The 26,390-nt window shown below is 44.9% G+C and overlaps 1 protein-coding gene across 3 annotated transcripts; it reads right to left on the minus strand.

The window, feature by feature from the left end:
• LOC135906477 (uncharacterized) lies at nt 1-22,490 on the minus strand. 3 transcript variants are annotated; one of them, XM_065437876.2, is made up of 5 exons: nt 21,647-22,490; nt 15,571-15,762; nt 9,727-9,981; nt 5,118-5,254; nt 1-1,953 (listed from the first exon to the last, which is right to left on the minus strand). In XM_065437876.2, the coding sequence occupies exons 3-5, from the start codon at nt 9,902-9,904 to the stop codon at nt 1,873-1,875; spliced, it is 396 nt and encodes a 131-aa protein (XP_065293948.1). In that variant the 5' UTR covers nt 9,905-9,981; nt 15,571-15,762; nt 21,647-22,490; the 3' UTR covers nt 1-1,872. The 3 variants fall into 3 exon arrangements, with proteins under 3 accessions (XP_065293948.1, XP_065293949.1, XP_065293946.1); XM_065437877.2 differs by lacking the exon at nt 15,571-15,762 and having other exon boundaries at nt 21,647-22,489; XM_065437874.2 differs by lacking the exons at nt 15,571-15,762; nt 21,647-22,490 and adding an exon at nt 10,950-11,124.
• Nucleotides 22,491-26,390: the final 3,900 nt, after the last annotated feature.

Below are 26,390 nucleotides of genomic sequence, written 5' to 3' on the forward strand. Positions count from 1 at the left end.
GGAGACATTCTTTAATAAATGCTGGAATGCTTGCCAGAACGTACGCCGAGCGTGCTATACTGCACATGAAGAGGGTGGCATATAAAAAGACACATCTATTGTACACACGTATACACGCACTCAATCATCATCATCATCAGTATATTTTATCCACTGCAGGACGAAGGCCTCTACCGGTGATCTCCCATTTCTCTTGTTTTGCGCTAGCTGATTCCAACTTGCGCCTGGAAATTTCCGCATTTCACCAACCCACCTAATTTTCAGCTGTCCTCGACTGCGCTCCCCTTCCCTATTGGCAGTGTACACAGAATGCGCAGTAACAAGCAGCTAAGAGTGTCTGGTTGAGGCCAGTCTCTCAAAAAAAGCTTAAGAGTACCTTCGTTGAGCCCAAAGCATTACAATAGTGCGACACGGTATACAAGGACATGGTAAATCTTAATGGAGCCGCCGATTAAGGTTTGAGATTTGAGGATATCTATCGTGGCGGAAAAGTGCGTGCAGGCGCACAAAAAACGTGATATGTCATGGCAAACACTCCTCGTATTACGCGGTGAAGATCGCGTCCACTGCAGTTTGTGCAAGTAGTTTGTGAAGGCAAAAACCTTGGCATCGCACTGGAATGTCTGCTCCCTTTGTTCACTTGTAAGTCTTGTGTGAAGAGTGTTAGTTTTGTTTCGGCTTATCTTTAGGATGCATCGCCCCAATCCCCCATTATGAGGTACGAAGCTTGGCGTTATTATGGTTAATAATAACGCCCCTCTCGCTTTCAATCAACAAATAATTTTGGCCTTCATAAACACTCGAACATATCAATGGCAAGAGACAGAGAGAGAAGAAGAAATGCGATGATGAACACGCGAACGAGAATATCATTAGCAGCCTGCGTAAGTCTGCCCGCTTGCAAGCATGCGTCCCGGAGTCCTTCCTACGTGCAGCGATGGTATGCGGCGGATACAAAAACCATTAACAATAGATCCACAAGCCAAGGCAATAACCCAAAAGCGTCCTTATTACACAGTGTACGCGATAGACACGACGTACTTCAAGTTCAACTATCACCACTACTCTGATAGGACGCGCACGGCGTCGTCATACGAACACACGTTATCTGCGCATGGAAACACGCTGCTGTTTCATTGCATAGCCTTCAACAGCCTTATCTAAAAAGCTTTATTCGAAACACCCGCTGTGCACTTAACCGATATACCGGTGCCTCAAAAAACAGCACGCATACGATTACACACTCGTCTTTTCTCTTTTCGACTCGTGTGTCAGAAAGACAAGGGAGCTCGATTAGTTGCTTATTCGATCCCAAACCCTGCAAACATCAAATGCTGCATCAGGTGGAAGCGCCAATGCGGGCAATGCCGAATTCTACCTTATTGTATCATTCCGCCGTTTTTGCTCCTTCAAGCAGACAGGCGAAGACGACATCGGCCTTTCAGCAAAACAAAAAAAGCAGGCAAGATGGCGCAACTTTGTTCGGCATAGCTTCGTTCGGCATGCCATGACGTCAGTGAATACTCCCTATACGAATCCTGGGCCGGGATAATGCAGCGATTCCATTCCAACGCCATTCCTTTCCGCGTTTCACTAGCGGTCTTGGCGGTGCTCCGCATCATTGCCTCCGAGATAGCGCGAGATCGTAATCTCAGAGGCCGTGTACGGCGTACGCACATTATTCCCGCGATCCCCCGCGCGTGAGTGGCGTACTATAGCAAAGGAATAGAATCGCGTGAAAGGAATCATTGCATCATACCGGCCCTGCACTCAGCAAGAAATCAACAGGCTGTGAGCAGCGTTTGCAAATATTTGAGAGGTCTTCCCAAGCGGAGGCTTGTGGCTTTCACGGGCGAAGATCCGTGCAAGGGCTCAAAGCTTTTGTCCCGCTTCCGTTCCGGGGCTAACTGGGTAAGCCGGTGGTCCTGCCTGATAAGCGTACGAGGTGCCCCCCTGCGAAATAGACGAGAAAAGAAGAGAACCGTAGACAAAAAAGTTACGTATGAAAAATTACACCAGCGTATAATGTGAAACCGCACTTCCCAAGCCTATACATATTAATCGAGAATTTGAGCTCACGTGTTTATCGAAGTATATTTCATTTTAAGCAAGAAATGTTTATTTGTTTGTATGTTTGTTTGTTTGCTTGTTTGTTTGTTTTCGACTGAATGCTCAATCAAATTATTGCTGAAGTTGACAAGCCAGTTTTATAGCGAAGCGTTTGGCTAATCAAGTAAAATTTTCGGTAGCCATAAAGATCTCTCACTTACACATTATCCACAGCGAGTGAATATCCTGTTTTTTCAATGTCACTAGTTCAAATATCTAAATACATGAATTAATTTGTCATGTAATTAATTCATGTATCTAAATACATGAATTAACACACGCTGACGTCGATACACAAGTGTTTGCGGCAGCACAAAGTGCAGTAGTATCGCTTATTGGCCCTTTCCGTTCTGCCATTATGGGACGGAGTCAATTTCATCACAGCGACACTGGCACCTGTCGCAAGTGCTACGTGTTGCCGTAACGACAAACTCTGCGCTGTCGGAAACGACCGAATAAATTATTTCCTAAACATGAACGTACAACACGACACTCTTTTATTTTGAGGCAGCGTCGCTTTTTGACGCTTTTCACATCTTCAAGTGAGTTCTCTTATCAAGAAGGTCCTGCAGTGCTGCACCGTTACAAAGTGTAACGACTGTCTCGCCTCGCCACAGGGCACCACAGCCTATCTCACCGCAAAAACCGGTTTTTTCTCTGCGTCTCCTGCAGACATACAGCCGTCAGCACGCTTAACACTAACGCTCCGCAGCGTGGCCGGACCAGCTTGGACTGACGCCAGCGCCGCGAATTGTTGTACTCTGTTATCTCGGTATGTTTGCGGCGGCTTACGATAGCTGGAGCGCAGCTCGATTTCACTGCTCGTCTTGTCTTTCGCTTGTGCCTGACCGGCGGCGAGAGTGCGCTCACCTGACATGCCCGTTTCGCCATGTTTCGCTCGTGGCTGCGGCTTCACGCGCGTCCAGAAAACACGTTGAGGTTTGTATACCATATTTTCGCGATTCTAAGAACCCCCCGATTCTAAACACTCTCCCTCTATTGCCGCGAAAGAATTGGGAAAAAAGTTTGCAAGCGAATCTAAGCACCCCCCTATTTGTTAGAAAGAGCACGTAGCCAAGGCCGCCAACAAGCGCGCTTGCTCAATCTGTCGTCGAGCCGGAGCCGTCGGAGTCCCGAGGTGGCCCGGCGTCCGCGGCGCGATCTCGCCGCACAGCCGGACTGTACGGCTGTACGGCGAAAGCTGCAGAAAGCGTACCCCTCAACCATCCCAAGTGGATTCGGACGCTTGGAAAGGGATCCAAGTGGACGTTGTGGTCAAATCATCAAGGAAGTCCTCAATCACAAACCACTTCGACGAAACGGAAGACGACCTGCTGTGGGATACCGAGAGCGGTGGTTCAAGCTGTGCGACGCACTCGAGTGGCAGTGATTGTAACTGAGCATCCGACACAAGCGGTGGGTTCACTGTCTGCACCGATTTTCTTTTGAATGTTTACAATATAAAATGTTATTTCTCGCACTCATCTCGTCACGATGTCGCAGCGAAAAGAAGGAGGGGGGGGTCATTCTAGATTTTTTTTAATCTAAGCACCCCCCCTCACTTTGGACATCGCGATCGTGAAATAAAGGGGTGCTTAGAATCGAGTAAATACGGTATATCGGCAATCCGGGTTTGGCCTCAAAGCAGAAAAAGAAGAGCAAATGCAGGTTTGTGGCGTTTGTAAGGGTTGGACAACAAATAAATATGCGAATCCGGTGCCCCCTAGCCGACCCCCCCCCCCCTGTAGTTGTTCATCTTCTCCATTTCTTCTATTTTCGCGCGCATCGGAAGGCTCTCGTGGAGTGCACTCGCAGGTGCGATTCGCACCAAAATTGTGAAACACACACACACACACACACACACACACACACACACACACACACACACACACACACACACACACACACACACACACACACACACACACACACACACACACACACACACACACACACACACACACACACACACACACACACACACACACACACACACACACACACACACACACACACACACACACACACACACACACACACACACACACACACACACACACACACACACACACACACACACACACACACACACACACACACACACACACACACACACACACACACACACACACACACACACACACACACACACACACACACACACACACACACACACACACACACACACACACACACACACACACACACACACACACACACACACACACACACACACACACACACACACACACACACACACACACACACACACACACACACACACACACACACACACACACACACACACACACACACACACACACACACACACACACACACACACACACACACACACACACACACACACACACACACACACACACACACACACACACACACACACACACACACACACACACACACACACACACACACACACACACACACACACACACAGACAGACAGACAGACAGACAGACAGACAGACAGACAGACAGACAGACAGACAGACAGACAGACAGACAGACAGACAGACAGACAGACAGACAGACAGACAGACAGACAGACAGACAGACAGACAGACAGACAGATAGATAGATAGATAGATAGATAGATAGATAGATAGATAGATAGATAGATAGATAGATAGATAGATAGATAGATAGATAGATAGATAGACAGACAGACAGACAGACAGACAGACAGACAGACAGACAGACAGACAGACAGACAGACAGACAGACAGACAGATAGATAGATAGATAGATAGATAGATAGATAGATAGATAGATAGATAGATAGATAGATAGATAGATAGATAGATAGATAGATAGATAGATAGATAGATAGATAGATAGATAGATAGATAGATAGATAGATAGATAGATAGATAGTATCGCCACAGTTCCGCCGTTACGAGAGGAAAAGCTCGCCACCGTGACGAAGCGGCAGCCTTTTGACAGAACTTTTCGTCGCAGTAACGACAACATTTTTCTCTCGTAATGTACCTTTCGCCCCGCGCAGGCTCTGGAGACGTATGGCCGGAGCACGACGATTCCGATCAGCACAACAAGAGGAACGATGACGAGGACAGCGATCTTCCAGCCGGAGAGCGAGGAGCTTTTCTTGTACGTGTCGGCGGTGCCTGCGTGTCGTGCGAAAGCCACGAGGCTGGTTATTCGGCTGCGCCATAACGAATCAGTTCACGTAGCAAGCAATCTCCAAAACTTCCTGCACAGTGCGTGGTTCGGAGAACAGTGAAGTCGCTGTTCTCTGAAACTCAAAGAATACCGGATGTTTCAGACACTACTTTACGTGATGCTTTTTTTTTTCGAAAACACAGCAGAAACGCGTTCTTTCCGCTAGCGGACATCAGAAATTTAGGCGACAATCACCGATTCTCGGCTGGACTACAACTCCAGCATCGTAAGCGGCGTGGAGGGCTTAAATGAGCACTGACATGAGGTTTCGAATTTGCCATTCTTCGCGTTAAACAAAGATGAAATCACTCTAGAACTCAAAACAAAAAGAATGCTGCAATGCATCAGAGCATCCTAAACAATTTATTAAAAGCGTGTTTTTATGTACCAGTTTCGGCTTCGCTACCACAGGAAACTGATGAATTGTGACGTCATGATACACCAGCTCGCTCAGCTCACGTGATCGCAGCGGCTGCCACACGCTATCCAAGCAAACAAAATATGCGCTCAGAAATTGTCGTTTCTTTTACGAGCAGCGTAACCATACGCAGCATGCAGGAAGCTACACGACTGCAGCAAAATCTGATCCGCGCCGTAACACCTTGATAGTGTCGCGGACGCCAAAGCCAGAAATAGAAGATCCAACTTAACTATCACACTAAGATCATGCATGGTTCTTACTGACGTCATCATGGCCGCCATCTTGGAGTACTATCACATCGAGAAGCCACGCAAACAAGAAGACCGAGAGCAACACTGGCGTGTATTGAGCCAAGCGAGAAATCTATATCATTGATAATCCGGTGACAAACGTTCACCATCAAAAATCAAGAAGTTCATAGTCACTTAAAGGGACACTAAAGGTTACTATGAAGTCAAGTTAAAGTGATAAAGCAATGCTCTAGAAGGCCTAAACCGTCAATATAATCGCGAACAGAGCTTTAGTAACCGAGAAATCGAGGTAAATGCATGACACGATTTGAGAACGCCCAGCGACATTCCGGTACTAGCCCATGACGAAAGCACTCCTCATCATAATTTGTCAGTACTCAACTACTCCCATTAAAAAGGTCATTTCATTAGATTATAAGACGGAAGAAAATGGTACTTGTCTACTTCTATTCGATTCTAATAAAAGATAACATTTTGACGTTACCTTTGAGAAGTATGGGTGGTCGAAAGGTTTCGGTTTCCCTAGACTCTGCGCGCTCGACTCTGCGCCGCGCGCACTTTGGTGTTTAAATTGTTTCGTTATCGCGTCGTGCTGCGTTGGTTATGCTGGCTAGCGAAACTTGCATTCGGAACAAGCAGCGAGAATGCTACGTCCATATGATGTCGTGGGATGCGCGAACGGTCCGCGGAAGTTGGCCAAGGGCAGTTGCAGCGGCAAATCCAACGTTACTTATCACTGTGTGCCAACGAGTGAACCCCTCCGTTCGAAGTAGTTAAGTGCCGTACCTCTGCCACAGTGCGTTGGCAAAGAGCCGAAAAATCGCATAGTGTGCTCGCTGCACTTTCGTCCGGAAGATTACGAGTTAACGCCGACTTACTGAAGTCGTGTGGAGCGCCTTTAAAAGCAATGCTTTCCCGTAGCGATGTTCCGTTGGTCTTGCCTGCATTCTCTGAAGCGCAACAACAACTGCAGGTCGAAGGGCGGCATATGGTTTTCACAAAGGAAAAGCTACAAATGTGCGAATATGTACAACCATGATACACAGTTGCCGTCGCAGTAGTACGACGCCGGCAGCGCGAGCCCTTAGCAGCAAGTTACGTTCATCAGTGCTTTAATCGCTGAAGTCGAACCCAGCATCGCGAGCCAATGTGTCGTTGTCAGGGTCGACCATTGCAACGAGCGTCGAAGTTGGCGTCATAAAATAAAGAGCCAGCTTATCGTCGCGCGCTTTCCCTTCCGCTAGCCACCATAGTTCCGCTTTCGCACTGCCGTCGGCTCTGTCTTGGCTCTGTTTCTGGCCGCGCGCTTGCGTTTTGCGCAGAAAAGCCGTAGCGCCGTCTGCGGACGCCGTTCTACTCACCGACGGCGCAACTTCACTGTGAGACCATGACGTCACCACTTCTCGATCGGCGGGCGGGCAATATGAACTGCGCTAAAGGTATGCGGACGCTTCAGAACGCATTTTCTCTAAAATAAGTCTCTTCTTCGCATGAAACAAGCGTTTCGAGGTTTCTGGGATGGTGTTCCAACAGTCCACGTTGACTTAATATTAACCTTTAGTGAGACCTTTAGTACCTTTGCATGACTCGAATGCGAAAGCACTATGACCTCTCTAAATTATCAAATTAAATAAAACTCTCCCTTAATCCACCGTAATCTAATTTGTACCAACCTTAATTCACCTTAGTCCACATTATCCACTTTATGTCACCTTAATGCACTTTATTCCACCTTAATGCACTTTAATTCATCTTCACTTCTTTAATTCGCTTTAATTCATTCACTTTGCCTCATCGTAGGATTTCGCAGTGCGAGCCACAGCAGGTCCGGCGCCGGGAACGTGACGTCATCACTTGGTCACGTGGGTTTTGGTACAATCGGATGTTAACGCCCGACGGACACTGGATTTTTCGTTTCATGTGGCATATAAGCTTTGCGCACTAATACAATGCACAGTGCTAACAGCGCTCGCCGATTCAAACGTGACAATCAGCCGGCATGGCAGTGGTAGTTGGTCGGCGCTTTTTGTGCCACCGCTGAGCGCTATGTGTTCGTTGGAGAAGCAGGGGAGAGGATGGGGTGGGGCGAAAATGCTATCACAGTGCGTCACAAAGGACTTCGCTTTCATCGTATACGTCTCACCGTTCGTTCGTGTTTTACAATAAATACGCGAGAGCCGAACTCCTCTAATGAAAAAAAAAATTATAAAAGATCCACATGTTACTCGCGGTTTAAAGCGAAAGTTGACAATCATAAGCAAACGAAAAAAAAGCGCTGATCACACTTATTTATTCCTCAGCATCGGCCTCCAAATATGTAGAAAGCACAGAAAAAAAATACAGAAAAAATTCACCGAAGATTACGACACTCCGTAATGCGAAATTTGCGAGCAGCTTTATACGCGTTTTTATTTCGTGATATATAGGCTGACGCATGCAATCTCTCGTGCGGCACGTTGGAAAGGGAGAGAAGCGTTGCAAAACAAGTAACACTCAAGCACAATAGCGGCGAGCAGAGTCGGCGGTGGTTGAAAATCTGATCTTCTGGTCAAGCGCAAAAGACAATTTTAGAGAAGGGATTACGTGTCGCCATCTTGGGCTGTTGACGCTGCTGTTCTCTATCTTTAACGAAATTGACTCGTTCCGTTACTGCAATCGACTGGCAAGCATGAAAATACTTGTAGAAATGCGTTCAGCGCTTCGCGATCATGTTACGCGGCTTCACTTCTGATAAAACTTTGAAAATGTTTGTGTAACAGCCCAAGATGGCGGCACCCATGAATCGAATGTAAAATCGTCGTCGAAGGTTCCAGTGCAATCGCGTGGCTTCCGGAAAGCACTACACAAAGCGCGTCGCGCATACAATCACATTACAAATGTTATAGCGCCACCTCGTAGTCTCGTGCGGCACTCAGCTTTCCTCCTGACCCTCTCGCCATACTCTCCTCCTCCACTTTCCTTTTCGCGCTATCTTCTTTCATCTCCCGCTACGCTCCGCGTCCGCTTTCATTTTTCGCTATGCCCTTTCGCTCGGTTACCCCGAGAGACGACGCCGAGGCACGCCGACGCTCAACGCACGAACGGACGCCTAAGAGCTGCACCCTAAAAAGAACAGCACGTGCACAAATGAGGGCTATCACGTGGTACATTACCGTAAGTGCGTGTCCGGAACAGCCATCTCGGTACTATTTTACGGGCTGGTCGACGAATCGTCGACTCTAGCTCTCTCGCATTTTGATACGGAGATTGTCAAATTTCGCAATATATTTCCAACCGCATGGATGTCTAACGCACTAGCCTAAGACAGGTTTTACTTGTGTGCTACTTTGGCTGCCGGTGTAAATGCGACGGCAGTAGTGTAATGATTACCCTATAGCGACTCCTTTCTTTTAATTCGACGAGGACAGCAACCACACAGACATGTTTCTAACACTTTGAGCTTGAAAGAAGCGCCGCAATAAATATATATATATATATATATATATATATATATATATATATATATATATATATAGCTGCTGCTGAGCTTCTGCTGCTGCTAACTTGCTGCTACTGTTGCTGTCATCCGTTTCTACAGTGTTACCGCAGTCCGTAAACGCGAATACTCTCGCTTCTCTTAACACGTATATAGCACGCTTCAGGCTTGTATTCGTGAATTCATCCATTCATGCGATACGCTTGCAATATTGATTCGCACTATAATGCGAGTATATTACCGTACACTATACAATGCTTCTACACTTACGGTTATACCCCAATCTGGTGCCTCTCCCCCAGATTCTGCCCCGAATGTTGGGCCGTGTCTTGAGCTCTGCGACTTGCTCCCCGCCGGCAAACTCCGGGCCCTCTGTGATGTTTGCGCAGTGGACGTAGCTAAGCACCGCCGCAGTCATCGCAGCCGCGATCATTGCCAGCCCTGTCATCTTGCTAGTTCACGGCGGTGGGTGGGGACGGTAAAGGTAGACGGCTCAACGTAATGGAAGCTGCGGCTCTCGAGTTGCTGAAATAAAAATACCAGTTCAAATATGAAGAAGAAAGAAAGAAGCAAAGAAACAAGACATTGGAAGAAAGGATGAGAGACTGCAGGAAAGAAGAAAGGAAGGAAGGCCACGTTGAAATTTTGTAACCTGCATTTCATCTGACAGATACAAAAGGGTGGACGGGGGGGGGGGGGGGACAGAGGTATACTGTATACTGCTGTCATACTGATATTATGACGCGTTCGATATTTGGCTTTTTGACGATGACTGTTCGATACGTGACTCACCGTTTGGCAGTGCTTCTTTTATTCGGGGCCGCTACAACGTGATGATACACGTCGATGTTTGCGGCGAGAAAGCTTAGGAAATGAAAGAAAAAACGAACAAAGAAAGAGCGCCAATTCGCAACGAATTTTATTTCGTGAGAACGAGCGCATGAATATTCAAAGAGCATAGGAACAAAACTAAACAAGCGAGCAAAATCAAAACGCGTTTACGCGACCCGTAATATGGTAATTATTTACACAATGATTGATCGTGGCCAAGAGAGAGGAACTGTAATGAAAAAATTCCACATTGATTCTGACCACCCAGGGTTCAGTGACATGCACACAAATCTAAGAGCACGATCGCTATTTGCATTGTGCTCAGACTTGAATACGGCCGGCGCGGTTAGAAACCGAACCGGCGACCTCGTGCTCCGCAGCAAAACCCCATAGCCACCACGCGGGTGGTGCTTCAGCGCAATGCATTCCTGCAATACAGCAGAGCGCACAATTTTGAGGAAAGGCGATGAATTTCGCTCTTCGCATATCACCGCGGGCGCAATTCGAAGAACGTTTACGATACGAAAGGATCTTACTCTGAAAAATTACTCTCAATTTCTCTGATGCATTAGATTACACATTCCACAGCGTCCTGACCGACGTCTGCTGACACGAGCCTTTTTCTCTGTATTTTCCTTTTACGAATCAAGGAGCGTACTCACGTTCAGCCGATCGTTTGGCGCTCCTTCCAACCGGGTTTTCTTCTGGCTTCGATCCCAAACACTCGTCCCCAGTCCACAGAAGCAGGGACTCGAATGCGGTTGAAGTGGAACGTCGCTTGCACGCATCGACAAAGTTTGCGCTGGCCGCTTATCTATACTTATGTTCATCGTGTATTGCCTCCTCTTCCTGCAATGTCATCCTCTTACCTTCCAGTGACTCAAATACGTCTTGCAAAGCCCTCCGGAACAAGTGGAATGACATCAGCTACTATCGAGCAGTTTTTTTAGTCGGCGTCGATAACACCGCGTGCGTTATCAAAAATGTCACGCTACTTTTTTTCTTTATCTTTCTATTTTCTTTTAGTTTTTAAGCTTGGCTATGCCCGGGTTTTGTGAGCGATGCAGAAGGGTTGAAATCCGGGCCAATTGGTGCGTAGTTCAAGGAAGAAAACCAGTCGAAAAGCGATAATCGGAACGCAGCGGAAATTCGTGCACAGCATACGGCTCGCTATCAGGCTCGTTATCGGTGTTGTCACAACAGGTGTTTCACATCCGTTGCAGCATTGTGACAGCACCTATCGGTGTTATCACAACGCTGCAATTCCTAAACCGTTTTCAAGAAGTTCCGGGAGGCGCGTTCTAACTTTTTAAGCGCGATGGCATTTCTGTGCTTACTCGCGCCCACTTACTTTGTTGCGAAAAGTATAAGAAAGAGAAAAAAAAACTCGCTCCTTCAGTTGGGCTCAAAGAGCCCCTAACAGTCATACCGACACGCTATCACTTGTGTTACCGCTTAATATTCTTAATTCCCAAAATCGTCTTAGAGGACCACGTAAACATGGGATCTTAAAATATGGAAACCCTTCTGTCGTGACGCCAATGAAACCTCGCCCCTAATCCGAACCACAAGGACCGCAGGACGTATTCGCAACAGGTATGGCAATATTGAAATTGGGAAGATATTAGCCATAGCTTGACATACACCGTCTCACACTCCCTGTCATAGGTGGCTGAATGGTCTACGGACCTCCAGAATCATCCCAGACGTTCTAGATCCAGTCGCAATAAACGCGGACACAGAGGTATCATTATTTAAAGATTGTCATTTTTTTAAAGATTGTCATCTATCTGACTGTAGCGCGAAGCTACGAATGGTATCCCTGATGGTTTATCAGGTGGAAAGCTTCGCAGCTGAAAAAAAAAACGTTAACAGGTCAAAGGAGCAAAACCCAGAGCAGTACACTTTTCCGGGACCGTTGCTTTACCATCTGAGTTAATCATGAAGCCCGCGGATTGCAGGCTGAGGCCGATTTAAAGGATAACTCGAAGCATACTGACATTGAATGTGGCAAAACAGTTCTGCGGAAGCATAAAAGGTGGCGGCATCAATCATTAAAGGGATAGTTGTCGGAGACCCAATAGTAGCACGGAGCTATATGCGAAACCCATACGGCTTTCTTAGTATAGCTATAGCTACTGGATTCCGTTTATACAGGATATATCAACTATTATACACCAAGATTTAAAAATACGCAAATGCCACGTAGCTTGACGGAAGCGAGGTAATGTTTTTGCCGTCGCTGGGAGATACTCAGTTTTTTTTTTTTTGCATGCTGCCTAATAACATAGTCTTACTAAATTAATGAACTTCTCAAATATTACAATTACACAGATAAAAATTGTCAATAAAAAATCTTACAGCAACGTGAAAAACTGCCGATACAGCTTCATGTTGCTCAATACGTGCTGCATAAAAGTGTTTTTCCAAGCATGAAAGCAGCCCGTGAATACAGGCAAAGTGTTTCAAGCGGCCAGTCGCATGGCAATAAGTAACCGCCTCTTCGTGTTTCATCCCGCAAAAAGCCGCTTTTACTTCCTTAAACATGTTGCGTGAAGCTGTAACATAGTGTGGAAGGATGGCATATTTTTGCGATATCTCGGTATTTCCCTGTCGATTCGCAGTATTCGATAAGCACCTCACGGATGCCTTTTCTTCTCTGTGATGACAAAACCGTTCAGATCAAATTTTTCACCTTTAGCGAAAGCTGACGGCAAGTGTATTCAATAACTTTCATTCAGTTCTGGAAGTGTCCGAATTTATAGCTTGGTTTAATATTTTACATAATCAGTTTGGAAATAATTTTGAAAATTATTGAAGGCAACGTGAGTTATAGTGTCTGAGATATTGGACAAGGATGTCTTCGACAACTCGCAATTAATATGTATTCGCGCACAGTCTTATTGGTCTGATGCATTCGCAAAAATATTATTGCTTGAAAATTTAGGCCAATGAAAACATATAAGGTATAATATATAAAGCTACAAGACCGTCGCAAGCCACAAGTGCAAAGAATGGACAGAACCATTTACTATAATGCGCAAAACTGCCGCTAGATTAGATTAAGCACTACAGTGACGAAAGTAATTTTGCTGGAGCAGTGTTTCTTGACCTCAATAAAGTGTTTAATTCAACTCTGCATAATATATACGGTGCGATCGGTGTTGTAGGAACGGCACTAACTTTTGTTCCCGATTATTTAAATAACAGACAACGCGCTTTTAGAATTCATAATCACCTCTAACATCAAATTAATTGATAGGGGCGCCTTCCTCAAGGGTAAATATTGGGCCCCTTACTTTTCACTATCTACATTAACGACCTAACTGCCCACATCTTTCGCATTGTGAACCTTATACCTATGTGGATGACACTATGACTCTGAATACTGACTAATAGCCTAACTTCTAAGCTCAATACTGATCTGGAAAATGTTATTTGCTGGTGTCGTCATAACTCTTTAGAAATTAACCCCAATAAAACAATCTTCATGCTATTTCACCCAACACAAAAGGTCACAAATATTTCGACTATGACTAGCGATAATTATTCCATCAAAGCTTCTAATCATTATCGATTTTGGGGAGTTGTCTTTGATTCTAACTTAAAGTACATTACCCATATTTCACATTCATAGCAAAACATTGCATATGGTATCCGGATTATTATAAAAGCGCTCCCATGCTTTGGACCCCAAACCTTGCTTTCTCTTTATCACGCACTCATTCACAGTCATTTCATCTACGGCATTGTGTCCAGGGGCAACACATATAGCTCTCATCTATCTCCTCTACAATACATTCAGAACCAGGCCATCCGCATCATTATTTTCCAGTCACATCCATGTAGTGCATCTGCTATTTTGCAAGAGGATAGATTTTCACAATTCATAAACTATTTTAATTAAATATGGCAATTCTTGTTCACAATTCACTTCACTCAAACATTCCCCCAATAATTTTTAACAGTGAGCAACTTCACAATAAAACTCGATTTGCATCAGCTTACCACTTCTTATTGCCTAAAATTAGAACAAATTATGGTAAATTCACTTCCACGTTCACAGCGATGTCCTTCTGGAACTGTATTCCAACTGTCATAAAGCTGCCTTCTGGTATGGGTCGTTTTAAAAAGCATTTATTCTCATATTTACTCAACTTGTCACTGGCCACTGCTCTCATGTAACTTAGAATGCTTTGTTTGCTTTACTTACGTGTCAAACATTTTATCTGCATAATGTGTCACCATATCTCAGTTCACTTGTTTTTTCTTGTATTAGTACTTGTTACAACTCATCTCTTTGCTACATTATACTTAACACCTCTTGCGGCATTTCATGAGCTAGCATCTCATGGGCATTTCATGGGCATTTCATACCAGCGTTTCATGGGCTACGGCGCTGTAGCGCTGTAGCCCATGAAATGCAGAAGCACAATAAGGACTACAACCGAATCTTGTGTGTGGCTCCATCGGTCAAGAGCAGTTGAAGCAGGACCTAAACCCAACTCGCCTCGTACTAATGTCCCCATTATACTTGCAACACTTCTGTAAAGCCACACGCACACACACACACACAGGTTAACACTGTATCAAAGATGCAAGCTCAACGAGTACAAAAAACATGCCTCCACATGCACCAACAGCTGGTGCGGTCCAGAGCTTTAGTAGACACATCTGATATTCACCTAAATAACACATTCACAAATTATCAATACCTTTATAGAAGCATTTTGTTCACTGAATTAGCAAAATCTATAAACTCCAAATTGGCAAAGGCACACACAATACAGGAATGCAAGCAGATGCAGCTAGAAATAAAACTTCCAGCTTTCATATCACACTTGCAGCACCTCTCTAGAAGTCGATTATGCTAAGTGGCTATGCAACACAGCAACTGCAACTCAACAACATATACGCATATGCCATAACAGCCAAAAGTTGATACACAGTAGGATTAACAAATTAAAAATTTCACATCACTTTACATATAACGGAATTAAATGCGCAAGCAGTAGTGGTGGTCTGCAGTGACTCTTGCTGAAATAACGCTTATCGAGCGGACAGTATGAAGAATCCTTGCATGTGGAGATACAGTGTAATGAGATTTCTTATGTGCGCACACAGACTGAAAATAGAGTCATATGATAAAAAATATATAGCTCCTAGCAGAAACTTAGTATGGCATTTAGTTTGCCAGTTGGCACAGTTCAAAGATTCAGAGTTCAGATTCAGAGTTCAGATTCAAAGACTCAGATGCAGAGTTCAGAGTTCTCCTGCGCGTACCTGGCTGTGCGAGACACACGCCGCTGCGCGGCAGCACGTGGCGGTGCGAAAGATTAGTGCATTCAATTCTGCGCGGCGTGCGGCGCAGGCAGGCGAAGCTGGGCGTGGACGCCAAGATCCCCCCGGCGCAATCTCGCAGGTCAGGCGCAACCCAGTGTTCGTGTGCGAGTCGAGGTCAATGGTCGTGCCATGCTGCGCGGTGGTGCGAAAGATTAGTGCATCACATCTCTCTTTCACCATGGCGCATCGCGCAAGCAGCCGCAGCTGGGCCTGGTCTCGGCGCAATCTCTCCGACGCAATCTCGGGAGTAACGCCCAGGCCAAGGTCGATTCAAACAGGTCGCGAAAGTTCGGGCGAAAAGCGGTTCAGTACAGATTGCCACCGGCATCAGCATGGGGGGTTATGGGAGCAGCGATTGAAGCGCGACTATGTTTGGAGGGAACAAACATTGGGAAAAAAAACGCATTTTTTAATTCAAACGAAACACAGTTAGATTCATTGAACGAAAATAAAATACCTCGTCAATTTTATATATTCGTGACGAGTTAAGAAAATACAAGTTTAATTTTATTATTAATAATAAATGGATTTCTTTTCAGCACCCATCGCTACAGGGGGCGTTGACGCCACTATCACTCGCAATGCAATGCACGTCTTGAAATGGGCAGAAAAGCGCACTCGTATCACCTGTTGAAATACGCCCCCCTCACAGTTTGTGCTTTCTTCCTTGTCGAAGTTTGTCTGAATTTGGTGACGCGGGTAGCTTCATTGCATCTTAAACTGTTCAGTCAAAAGTAGTGAGTTACGACCGCCAGATAATTTCGTAGTTGTTTCCGTGCGACTGCGCTGGCCGACGGGCTTGGCATCCAACAATAGGGTCAGCACTCTACACCTAAAGCTTTCATCGGCCTCCAAAGAAAGTATGTTCTGTGCAGGGATGCGATTTCGACAACTGTACGGCTGGCCTTTTCCTGCATCGCTTTCCACGCTGAATGCTCGAAACGCCCATCAAGTCAAATGGCGGGGCATTTGAATATATAGCTCCAAAGGAAGAACAGCAAAACAAATTTCGCGCCTTCGAAAACAAAATGTCGTCACTTCTGCTTGTAACGGCCATGGCGTCACATTATTTTTTCTTCTGCCGGAAGTGTTCCCACCACATACAGATGGCGCTAAGCCCCATGGATCACCGATGGACCGCCATATTTTGAACGTATGGGCTTCTATGGAAGCTTCGCTACCAGGTATATTTACCTTGCCCAGGCCGTGCATTCACTTCCACCAAACGCTGCGACGCCCCGTGCGGGCTGGCAGCTGGGCGTGGCCTCCGGGATTGCATTGCATCGGTGCAATCTCGGCCGCCACAAGCCGGCCGAGCCAAGCCAGCGAGGCGACGTTCGCTTGCCTTCTCGATCACAAAGCGGAGCGCCGTGTTGCGTGACATGTGCTGCTCGACCGCGACGAGCCAAGTGGAAGACGGACGCGAAATACCATCACAATGAAGTAGAAAGCAGATATGTAAAGGCTGTCGCGTCAGCTGCTAAGTCGCGTATTGCACCCGCCGAAGATCTTCTTCTTGTTTTATTCAAATTTCATCGCATACGGCTTGCCGTGTAGCGGTTCCCTGGACTGCAAAGCCGTCTTCTTATTTCCATGTTTACAGTTGTGCACTCAATTGAGCATAAACTACAGTAAACGGCAATCACAGGTACAACAAACTAACGAAGATAAAGATGTAATTTCGGCTACCCCTTCAACTTCGTTATAAGAAGGTTAGAGTAAAATCAATGCCGCTTATCTTGTATCGCGCAACGTTATATTAACATGTACTGAGTAGACAGCTTGTCAGATCAACTAAAAAGTTTTGTCAAATTATTGTGGACTGTTTCCACTCTAACAGACACGAAATATATTGAATTACAATGATGTGCTTTAGAACAAATATCATTGGTGCACACCTCATTCCCCTTTATTAAGGCTTAAATCTTTAAATAAGAGCTGAGTTTTTCATCACAAATGACCAGATTGAACACCTGAAACCTTAAGTGGGCTGCTTGCGCCAAGGAAAAAAGTACCTACAGAAAACAACAGGTTCAACAGGCACTGTCTTTTCCAGTGAAAACATCTACAGCTGTTTTGACAAAAGATTACAGAATAAGAGCAATCACAAGTGAAAATGTTTGTCAAGCAAAAACTGGAAGCAGGAACTCAAAGTGCTTTCACAGAAGTTTTCTAAACGAAAGCACCCACAAGTGAGCACAAGTGAAGCAGAAGCAAATGGCAGAAGTGGCATCAACCCCATAACCACTCTGCACAAGCCCTGCTCATCCAAGCGCTCATGTTCCCAAACCATTTAGTAGGAGTGCGGCTCATCCTTGCGGTATTTACTCTCCCCTTGAGCATTCTGGACGAGAGACACTCATCCGCAGCTTAATTTATGTTTCAGTCAGCAGATGCCAGTACATGTCCAGTGATTTCTCTTCTTCTACATCCTGAGCACGTTTATTTATGTGGAAGTCAGCATTTACAAAATGGCGTCCAACAGAGGCTAAGCGTGTGTCGCTGACCTGTTTTTCAGACCTGTCTTTCAGTGGAGGGTCAAAAATGAAGTGAAATATGCTGGGCTTTCTTCCTTATGAAGGTTGGCAATTGGTTCTCTTTTATGTACTAACGAAGAGAATGGTTCACAGTTTGAACAAATAAACAACTGGGTAGAGTCATAGGTGAGGCCGAAGGCCCACTTGAATTTTCCCTTTCTAGGCACCCTAAGCTGCGCTATAGTACCTCGAGTATATTTTAGGCATTGCAATTGGCGCTGTAAAAAACTGCTTCGTTGTTTCAATTCGAAGTTTTAGTGAACTGATCGGCTTCGCCAACAATGCGTGCCTAGTCATAACGACAGTCGGTACATTGCTACCGTTGCGTGAGGTTTGCGACATATTGTCGATAAAGGCTACTGTGTGTCTTCGCTCTTGATCTTAATCACGAGGCTTTTGTTTCAGGTGATTGCTACTATGGTATTTGTGAATTAACTATGTAAGTAATCTACATGACGAGCCGTCGTGTTAGCAGCCATGAGTAATATTCATCTTATGGGCCCGTTTCAGAGAGCGGTGAATTTAGCAGCATACTTTTTTCATACGAAATTCGCGCCCAACTCTTTCCTTTAGACATTAACAAAGTGGCCATATTTGACTAGAACGACTCACCAGAGTAATAAGAATCATGAGTACTTCTGACATGGATAACATATGTTGACAACAATAACGAAGAATTTTCTTCCATGTAAAATGCAACGTCTCTCATAGATAAGTACTAAGGGAATGTTAAACGTTTAGCGAAGCATCATACATAACTTCACGTGTTAAATTTGCGGACATATTCTTTCTACGCAAAATGTACGGGCAGACACGGCGCATACATGCATTGAAAAACCAGTAGACCCCTTCAGAGCTGCATAGCTTGCGATATCCAAACCACAAATGTTCGCCGTTCAGGCCCGGCAGGAAAAAGAAGCCGACATATCCATCAATTTAACTACGGGTCGACTCAACCATACCCCGAGCACGCATGAAAGGAACGAGGGCGCGCGGCAGCCGAGCGAGCCGGAGCGAGCGCTGTCCTTGCCGTGACGTCACGCGTAGAGGGCGCCACTCACAAGCTCTCGCTAACACCCCTTAAACTTCGTTACGTAGCGACACTCTCCTCCTCCGCCATAAGTCGTCCTCATTTCTCCTCTCTTCAACGATCCCTCCTCGACCGTGGCGGCGCCTACATTGCTCGAGCGTAGCAACGGCGCCAACATGAGCTCCTCGCCACTCCGTAGACGCTTCTCGAGCAAAAATGGCGCTGATGCACGGTGCGGGGGCCCACGTGATGTTATTGGGGCAATTGCGACACGGCGTCGGCCTCGGCCAGAGCACGCGAGGAGGAGGCGGCATTCTTCAAAGCGTGGCACTACTTTACGAAGTTTAAGGGGCTTCAGCTCTCGCTAGAGTTCCTGCATATGCTAGAACTCTAACCGCTGCCGCCTCCGCAAAGCGCATTCACAGATGCGCTCCGGCTGGCAGCATACGAGTAACGTCTGCGTAACGTCGGCTGCAGGACGCAACTTGTCTCGAATATTTAAGCTTAAGAGGAAGCTTTAGCTCGGGTGCTGCTATCTAAATACTTGTAAAAAGATAATTCGTTTTTCTCGGCAATTACTGCACCAAATTTAACAAGGTTTGTTGTATTTGAACGAAAAACTTAAAATATACTGACTGTTGGTCTCGGATTCTTTATTTATGTCAATATTTTATTAAAATTGGCAAAAATCGAGAACTTTCAGGAAACGAAGCTATCTAGTGTACAACTCTGTAACTCAGCAACGAATATCGATAATACCATTCCGTGAATTGCACCTAACAGTGCGTATAAAGCGGACAAAATTGATATGTTACACATGATTCTCAAAAAATTTATAATATGGAAATACAGCTTTTGCAGAATCCTTGTAAACAACGTAACAAATTCACATAAGATATACAGTGTCGTACCGTATTTGTCCGCTTTCAATTATCTAATGGATTCCGTTTACAGAACCGCAATATCTTTTTTTTGTGCAGAGATATGAATCTGTAAAATTCGTGCTTCTATTTTTTTCAAACTTTCGAATTTTTGAAATTTTTTTAACAAAATTCAGTACGTAAATAGAAATTCCGTGACAAACAGTCACTAGAATTTAACTTCCTCTGTCAAATGCAACAAATTTCATTAAAATCGGTCCAGTGGTTATCTCAGAAAAACGTTTTTGCGTTTTTACATGTATTCGAATAGGCCGCGTCGGAGTTGGGCCCGAGCTAAAGCTTCCTCTTGATCACTATTTTCAGTGCCAGTAGTCAACGTCATATAGCTTCATATGTAAATGAAACGGCTTACAGCTTCTGCCTCAAGCCGTAAGCCTGTAGCAGACGACGCTGCAAAGATTAAAGAAGGTTAAGCCAACACCCATAATTAATGAATACACATGTCGTTACTTAGGGCAAATTATTATTTCAGTACACGCACTTCAATTATAAGAGAAGTACATATACTGCGAGGCAAAACTAACATAAAAATTTTACAAGGTACAAAGTATTTATTTACTGATCAATACAGTACACTGTTGTACATTTTGGTACCAACAAACTTCACATCATGTACATTAAACCATAAAATATTTTCTTGGTGGCTTATTTACATAAGCAACTGGTTTCTCATTTCTTTCCGTTATCATCTTTGTGTAATTTACTAGAAGTAGTCGAACAAACTTGTCAGCAATCACACCAGCTGGGAACCTCGTCTTACCAACGCCGGCATCTTCTGGGCACTTCAATATAGGCAATTGGTCAAGGCATGGTAAAGGCGTTGGTATGAAACAGGTGGAAGCAGATGTTTTTCTTTTCCAGCGCGTAACTGCACGCTTGTTTTTTGGCTTCGGGTTGGCTGGCTGCTCCAAGTTAGAAGGCTCTTGAGGCTAGTTTGGCGGACAAATTTCTTTCGGTGTCGAGTACTAGCACAAGAATCAGAATTATTTGTCGCGCCAATAACGTATACGTAATGTACACGATGTTTACATACATGCCAGAGATCTGTTTGAATGTTATGTCGTCCACTGCCATGCATTGTACTCGTAGGCAAGAACACTGTCGCGGCTTGCACAGATCAACCCGCTTCGCGAGTTATTTCTATTGCACTGATCAGATTCTTTATTTGGCTTTCTAAAGACACTTTCCCAGCCTGAAATGGCTGCGATGAACATTTCGCCGGTACGTGCCAAAGGCGATATGCTCACGTGTGGGCAGCACTATGTAACTGCCGATTCAACAACTTGTATGCATTTGCGCTGCTCGAAGTGTGTACGTGTCTACGTAAGTGTACCCAATCAGCTGCCGTATGTGCAACTTCATAATTTAATCATCTTAGTACCATAATAACCGAACGAAAGGCGCGTGACATACCCGCTTGAATAACGCGAGCACCGTGCAGAAACGCGCGGCAGCTCTGTGAAAGCACAGTCTACTAATCCGTTCATCTTCACCGTGCAGACACTCACCGCCATCACCAGCACGCTCCTGGTCGCTCTCCTGCCTGCCTACGCCGTACCTGCACCGAATCCGGCCCCCAACTACTTCGAAGATGGCTGTCACAACTGGCGCTATCCACTGACCAATCTGCGCGTTACTGTCCCGCCACCAGATGTCGCAATCTTCAATCCAGCCTGGCCAATCACAACGAAACAAACGTCAACCTCAGCCGCTATAAGAGAGTGCCACCCGTCTGCGCCGCTCTGTGGGCTCGGTAGCTGTGTGAAAGCACGGTCTACTAATCCGTTCATCTTTACCATGCAGGTTGGTAACTCGCAGGTTCTGCTTTGTAAAAAATCAAGCAATTACTTCTTAGTACAGCTGCCGAGCCCGCAGTGCTGCGTTGTTATTATTGTCGAATGTTTGCAAGTGGTCCGTTCTTTAATACTTTTGGCAGGGGATATTGAAGCTAACCCGGGACCCACGCTAGATTCTGTGCTCGCTGAACTAATAATTGTGTCCGCAGGCCAAACCAAACTAATCTCTGAACTTCAGACTGTTAAAGATCACCTGCTATCTACGGACGTAACATTGGCTGACATATGCAAGCGTTTGACTGACCTTGAATCGCATTACAATCGGCTCTCAAGCATGCGCACTGAATTAGATGACCTCAAAACTTTAAGCGCTACAATAACCCGCCGGTATCATGACCCTGAATCCCGTATAGACGACAGCGAAAACCACTCGCGCCGAAACAATCTGATATTTTATGGCATTCATGATCCCAATCCTAAAGAATCCTTCACTGATTCTGAAGCAATAGTCATTCGTCACATCAGCGAAAACCTTAAACGAACAACCGACCCTTCACATATAGAACGCGCACACCGCCTTGGACGCCATTCGCCTGATCGCGTCCGGCTTTTGATCGTGAAATTTAACTCATTTAAAGTCAAACAGTCAATTTTATCGGAAGGAAAGAAATTAAAAGACACAAATTACAGCGTTGGTGAAGATTTCTCACCCTCAGTCCGGCATGCCCGAAAGCATCTAGTAACCTTCGCCAAAACAAAATCTACAGCATTCAAGTTGAGCTTCAAAACATTGTTCATTGGTTCAAAACATTATGTATTTGATCAATCCTCCCAGACAGTAAAGGAACTAACGTAGCAATCACCACGATGTCAATTATCCTCAAGCACACCCCAATCAGCACCGCAAACTACCCTATATCTTTCCGCAATTTTTACGAATGTTCGCAGCTTTGTCTCAAAACGTGAACTCGTCTCTAATCTTGTTTCAAGCAGCAACTTACTAGTATTAACAGAAACATGGCTTAATAGTGACGTCACTGATCACGAGATCCTGGCTGACTTGCCGAATTTTCAAGGATTCCGCAAGGACCGCGATGGCAGAAAGGAAGGAGGAGTGCTCATAGCAGTTAGCCAGGAACTACCATCCACATTGATTAATCAAATCTTTCATCCGATCTCGAGATGCTATGGATAAAATGTCAAGCTACACCCCAATCCGTTTTACTTGGCGTGTGCTACAGACCCCGGCAAAGAAACCCCACTTTCCCTGGCAAACTTAATTCCGTACTAAATGCACTTTCAACCAAGCACCCTAATACACATATAATCTTGTTTGGTGACTTTAATTTTCCAAACATTGATTGGCCTAACCTAACTGTTGCCGGAGGATGCCACAGCGAGGCAATCGAGTTTATAAATGTTTGCCTTAATTTTAACCTTACTCAAATCATATCCAAACCAACCCGTGTAACCCAAGATTGTGAAAGCATTTTAGACTTAATACTAACCAGTATCCCTGAAACCCTAAAATCCATCTCATACTTGCCAGAAATAAGTGACCAGAAAGTAGTTCAAGCCGACTTTATAATTACTCCACTAAAACGACAAACCACCAAAAAGACCATACGACTCTACGACAAGGGAAATTACACCGCTATAAAAAAAGAACTAAATCATTTTCTTCCAATATTCTAAGAAAATTTTCATTGTCGCTCAGTGCATGAAAACTGGACGCTATTTAAGGATAAAATAGATATATTAGTCGACAAATTCATCCCTAAATTTAGTTTCCGTGCCTGCTCTCCAAAACCATGGTTTACTAAAACACTTAAAAGACTAGAAAACAAGAAAAAACGCCTCTTCCGCTCCGCCTAGCTGCGGGATAATGAAAACGCGTGGCTGAAATATTATACAGCTGAAAAAACATACCTAACGGATATTCGCAACGCTAAGCATTCTTTTTTCCACCCTGATCGACCTGCCGAAAATGCTGACTACCAACCCAAGAAAATTTTGGCAGATTATAAACCCAAACCACGCATCCACTGTCGGTCTTACGAAAGAATCAGGTGAAGTGGCCACCGACTTTGAATGTGCTAATATGTTCAACACCGCCTTTTCATCCGTATTTAGTAAAGAAACCGACATGCCACCCCTTGTACAATACAATGTCTTCGGAACTGTTATGCCGCCAATTTTCTTTGTCGCATCTGGAATTTCTGCCGTAATTGACAAACTTAAACTATCTTCATCAGCCGGGATTGATAACATTAACTCAATATTTCTAATTAACATTCAAAACATTTGCGCATCATTTTTGTGTTTACTGTACTCACAGTCACTTTCCACGGACCAGCTTCCTGCCGATTGGAAATACGGAAAGGTCATTCCAGTCTTCAAGTCAGGTATCAGAGAATCACCGCTAAACTACCGACCCATTTCTTTAACCAGTATCCCGTGCAAAATCATGGAGCATGTCATTTGCACACATATCATGGACTTTCTCGATTCGAATAACTTCTTCAATCCTGCGCAGCATGGATTTCGCAGAGGTTTCTCGTGCGAAACTCAACTGGCCATGTTTGCGCACGACTTACATGCAAACTTAGATTGCAATTTTCAGACTGACGCCATTCTTCTGGACTTCGCGAAAGCGTTTGACAAAGTACCCCATAAAGGCCTTCTACTCAAACTTTCACTGGTAAATCTTCACCCCGACATCATAAATTGGATCCGTGAATTTCTAAATAACCGCTCTCAGGCTGTTTTTGTGAACAATACTACTTCTGCTTCCCTTCCAGTAACATCAGGCGTTCCGCAAGGGTCCGTACTTTGCCCACTTTTATTCCTTATATACATTAATGACCTACCAACGCATGTATCTTGTAATATCCGAATGTTTGCCGATGACTGTGTTATTTATCGCACTGTTGCCAACGCCTCTGATCAATCAACCCTTCAAAGTGATCTTAACAATGTAAAGCAATTGTGCGATGATTGGCTAATGGAACTTAACCCTCATAAATGCAAAACATTATCTTTCAACCGCCGCCGCTTTCCACTGTAAGCTTATATAAGCTTACAGTACCATTTCCTGGCTCGTCTTTTTTTAGTAATTATCCGAGATAAATTAATTAACTTTGTAAATGTAGCTTGAAACGTTCAGGCGTCAATGGGAAAGTTGCGGAGCTTCACAAATATTGCACAACCCAGGTACTTCCAACCAGATAGACTTAGAGCGGCCGTGTGTATTCGGGAAAAACAAAAGCCCGCGGAGTTTAAAAAAATGCCGCATGACACACACACACACACACACACACACACACACGCACACACACACACACACACATATATATATATATATATATATATATATATATATGTTCAAAGGTGCGTGCGCAATTTAGTGTAGTAGCGACGAGTTAAATTTAAACGCCGCGCACCAAACAGCAGCAAAATTATAACAGCAAATTATGACAAGCAACAGCCTTTCAAGCACTTGTATAAATTTGCTCGAAGAAAGTATCCCTCTTGGATACCTTCGCTCTCGGAAGGCAAGACGCGCGAACACTTTAGCAAACAAAACTGTTTTTCTCTAAACCTTGACGCAGAATTCGTAAAATTGCAGAACGGGACGAAATTCGTAAACATTACGAAAAAAAAACAATTCGAAGAGTTGGCAGGTATGCTTAAGGCAACTAAAATTTTAACGCGTAATAAGAAGTCAGAATTGGACAAAAGTATGCGAAGTGTTAGTGCACGAAGTTTCGTCTCATTCTATATGCGTATTTGCCCTGCGTCAGCGTTTCTCAGCTCTACGATCCCTGGGCCACCGGCAGTTTCCGAGAAGGTTCAAAAGGGTGGGCTGGCACCGCACAAGAGACGCGTCTTACGATGGCGAAAGTCTCTCAAAAGAGCGAGAGAGATGTTCTGGTTATGGATTCGTCTCGCGCGCCCCTGACAGCTGTCGCTCCCCAAAGGACCGCTAATGTGACGCTAGGATGTTTCACACCTAATGCACACAATCTGCGTATATCGAAGTGACTGACACACGGCGACACACTTTCGTGACCCGGGAAGAGACGTTCGGGCGGAAACACTCCCTGAAAGACATCTTTTTTGCCGCAAGTTGAAACGCACACAAAAGGAAGACACATAAAGACAACACTTCCTTTTGTGTGTGTTTTAACTTGCGGCAAAAAAAAAAACGTATTTTAGCAAGCACCAACTAGCGCCTGCAAGCAGTTCTGTTGCAAACGCTCCCGGCATAGTAGCCCCGACTGAAAAAGCAGAAGTGCCACCACGACCATCCACAGTTCCTACATGCAGACAGACAGAGGTTACAGTACCAAATTTAAATAGGAGTCTCAATTCATTACCGCTTGTGCAATTCCTCTTCGCAAGTTCGTCGATATATTGAGCTCTCGCCAGCTGTGAACAGAAGAAAGCAAGCTTT

The sequence above is a fragment of the Dermacentor albipictus genome, chromosome 9 (assembly GCF_038994185.2).
Source record: "Dermacentor albipictus isolate Rhodes 1998 colony chromosome 9, USDA_Dalb.pri_finalv2, whole genome shotgun sequence".
Taxonomy (NCBI): Eukaryota; Metazoa; Arthropoda; class Arachnida; order Ixodida; family Ixodidae; genus Dermacentor; species Dermacentor albipictus.

Excerpts from the sequence above, each read along its gene's own strand:
- LOC135906477 (XM_065437876.2), bottom strand. The coding sequence starts at position 9,904 with ATGACAGGGCTGGCAATGATCGCGGCTGCGATGACTGCGGCGGTGCTT. Across the intron at positions 5,255-9,726 it reads CACCAGATTGGGGTATAACC|GCACCGCCGACACGTACAAG; the intron begins GTAAGTGTAGAA and ends CACGACACGCAG. Across the intron at positions 1,954-5,117 it reads GAGCCTGCGCGGGGCGAAAG|GGGGGCACCTCGTACGCTTA; the intron begins GTACATTACGAG and ends TCTATTTCGCAG.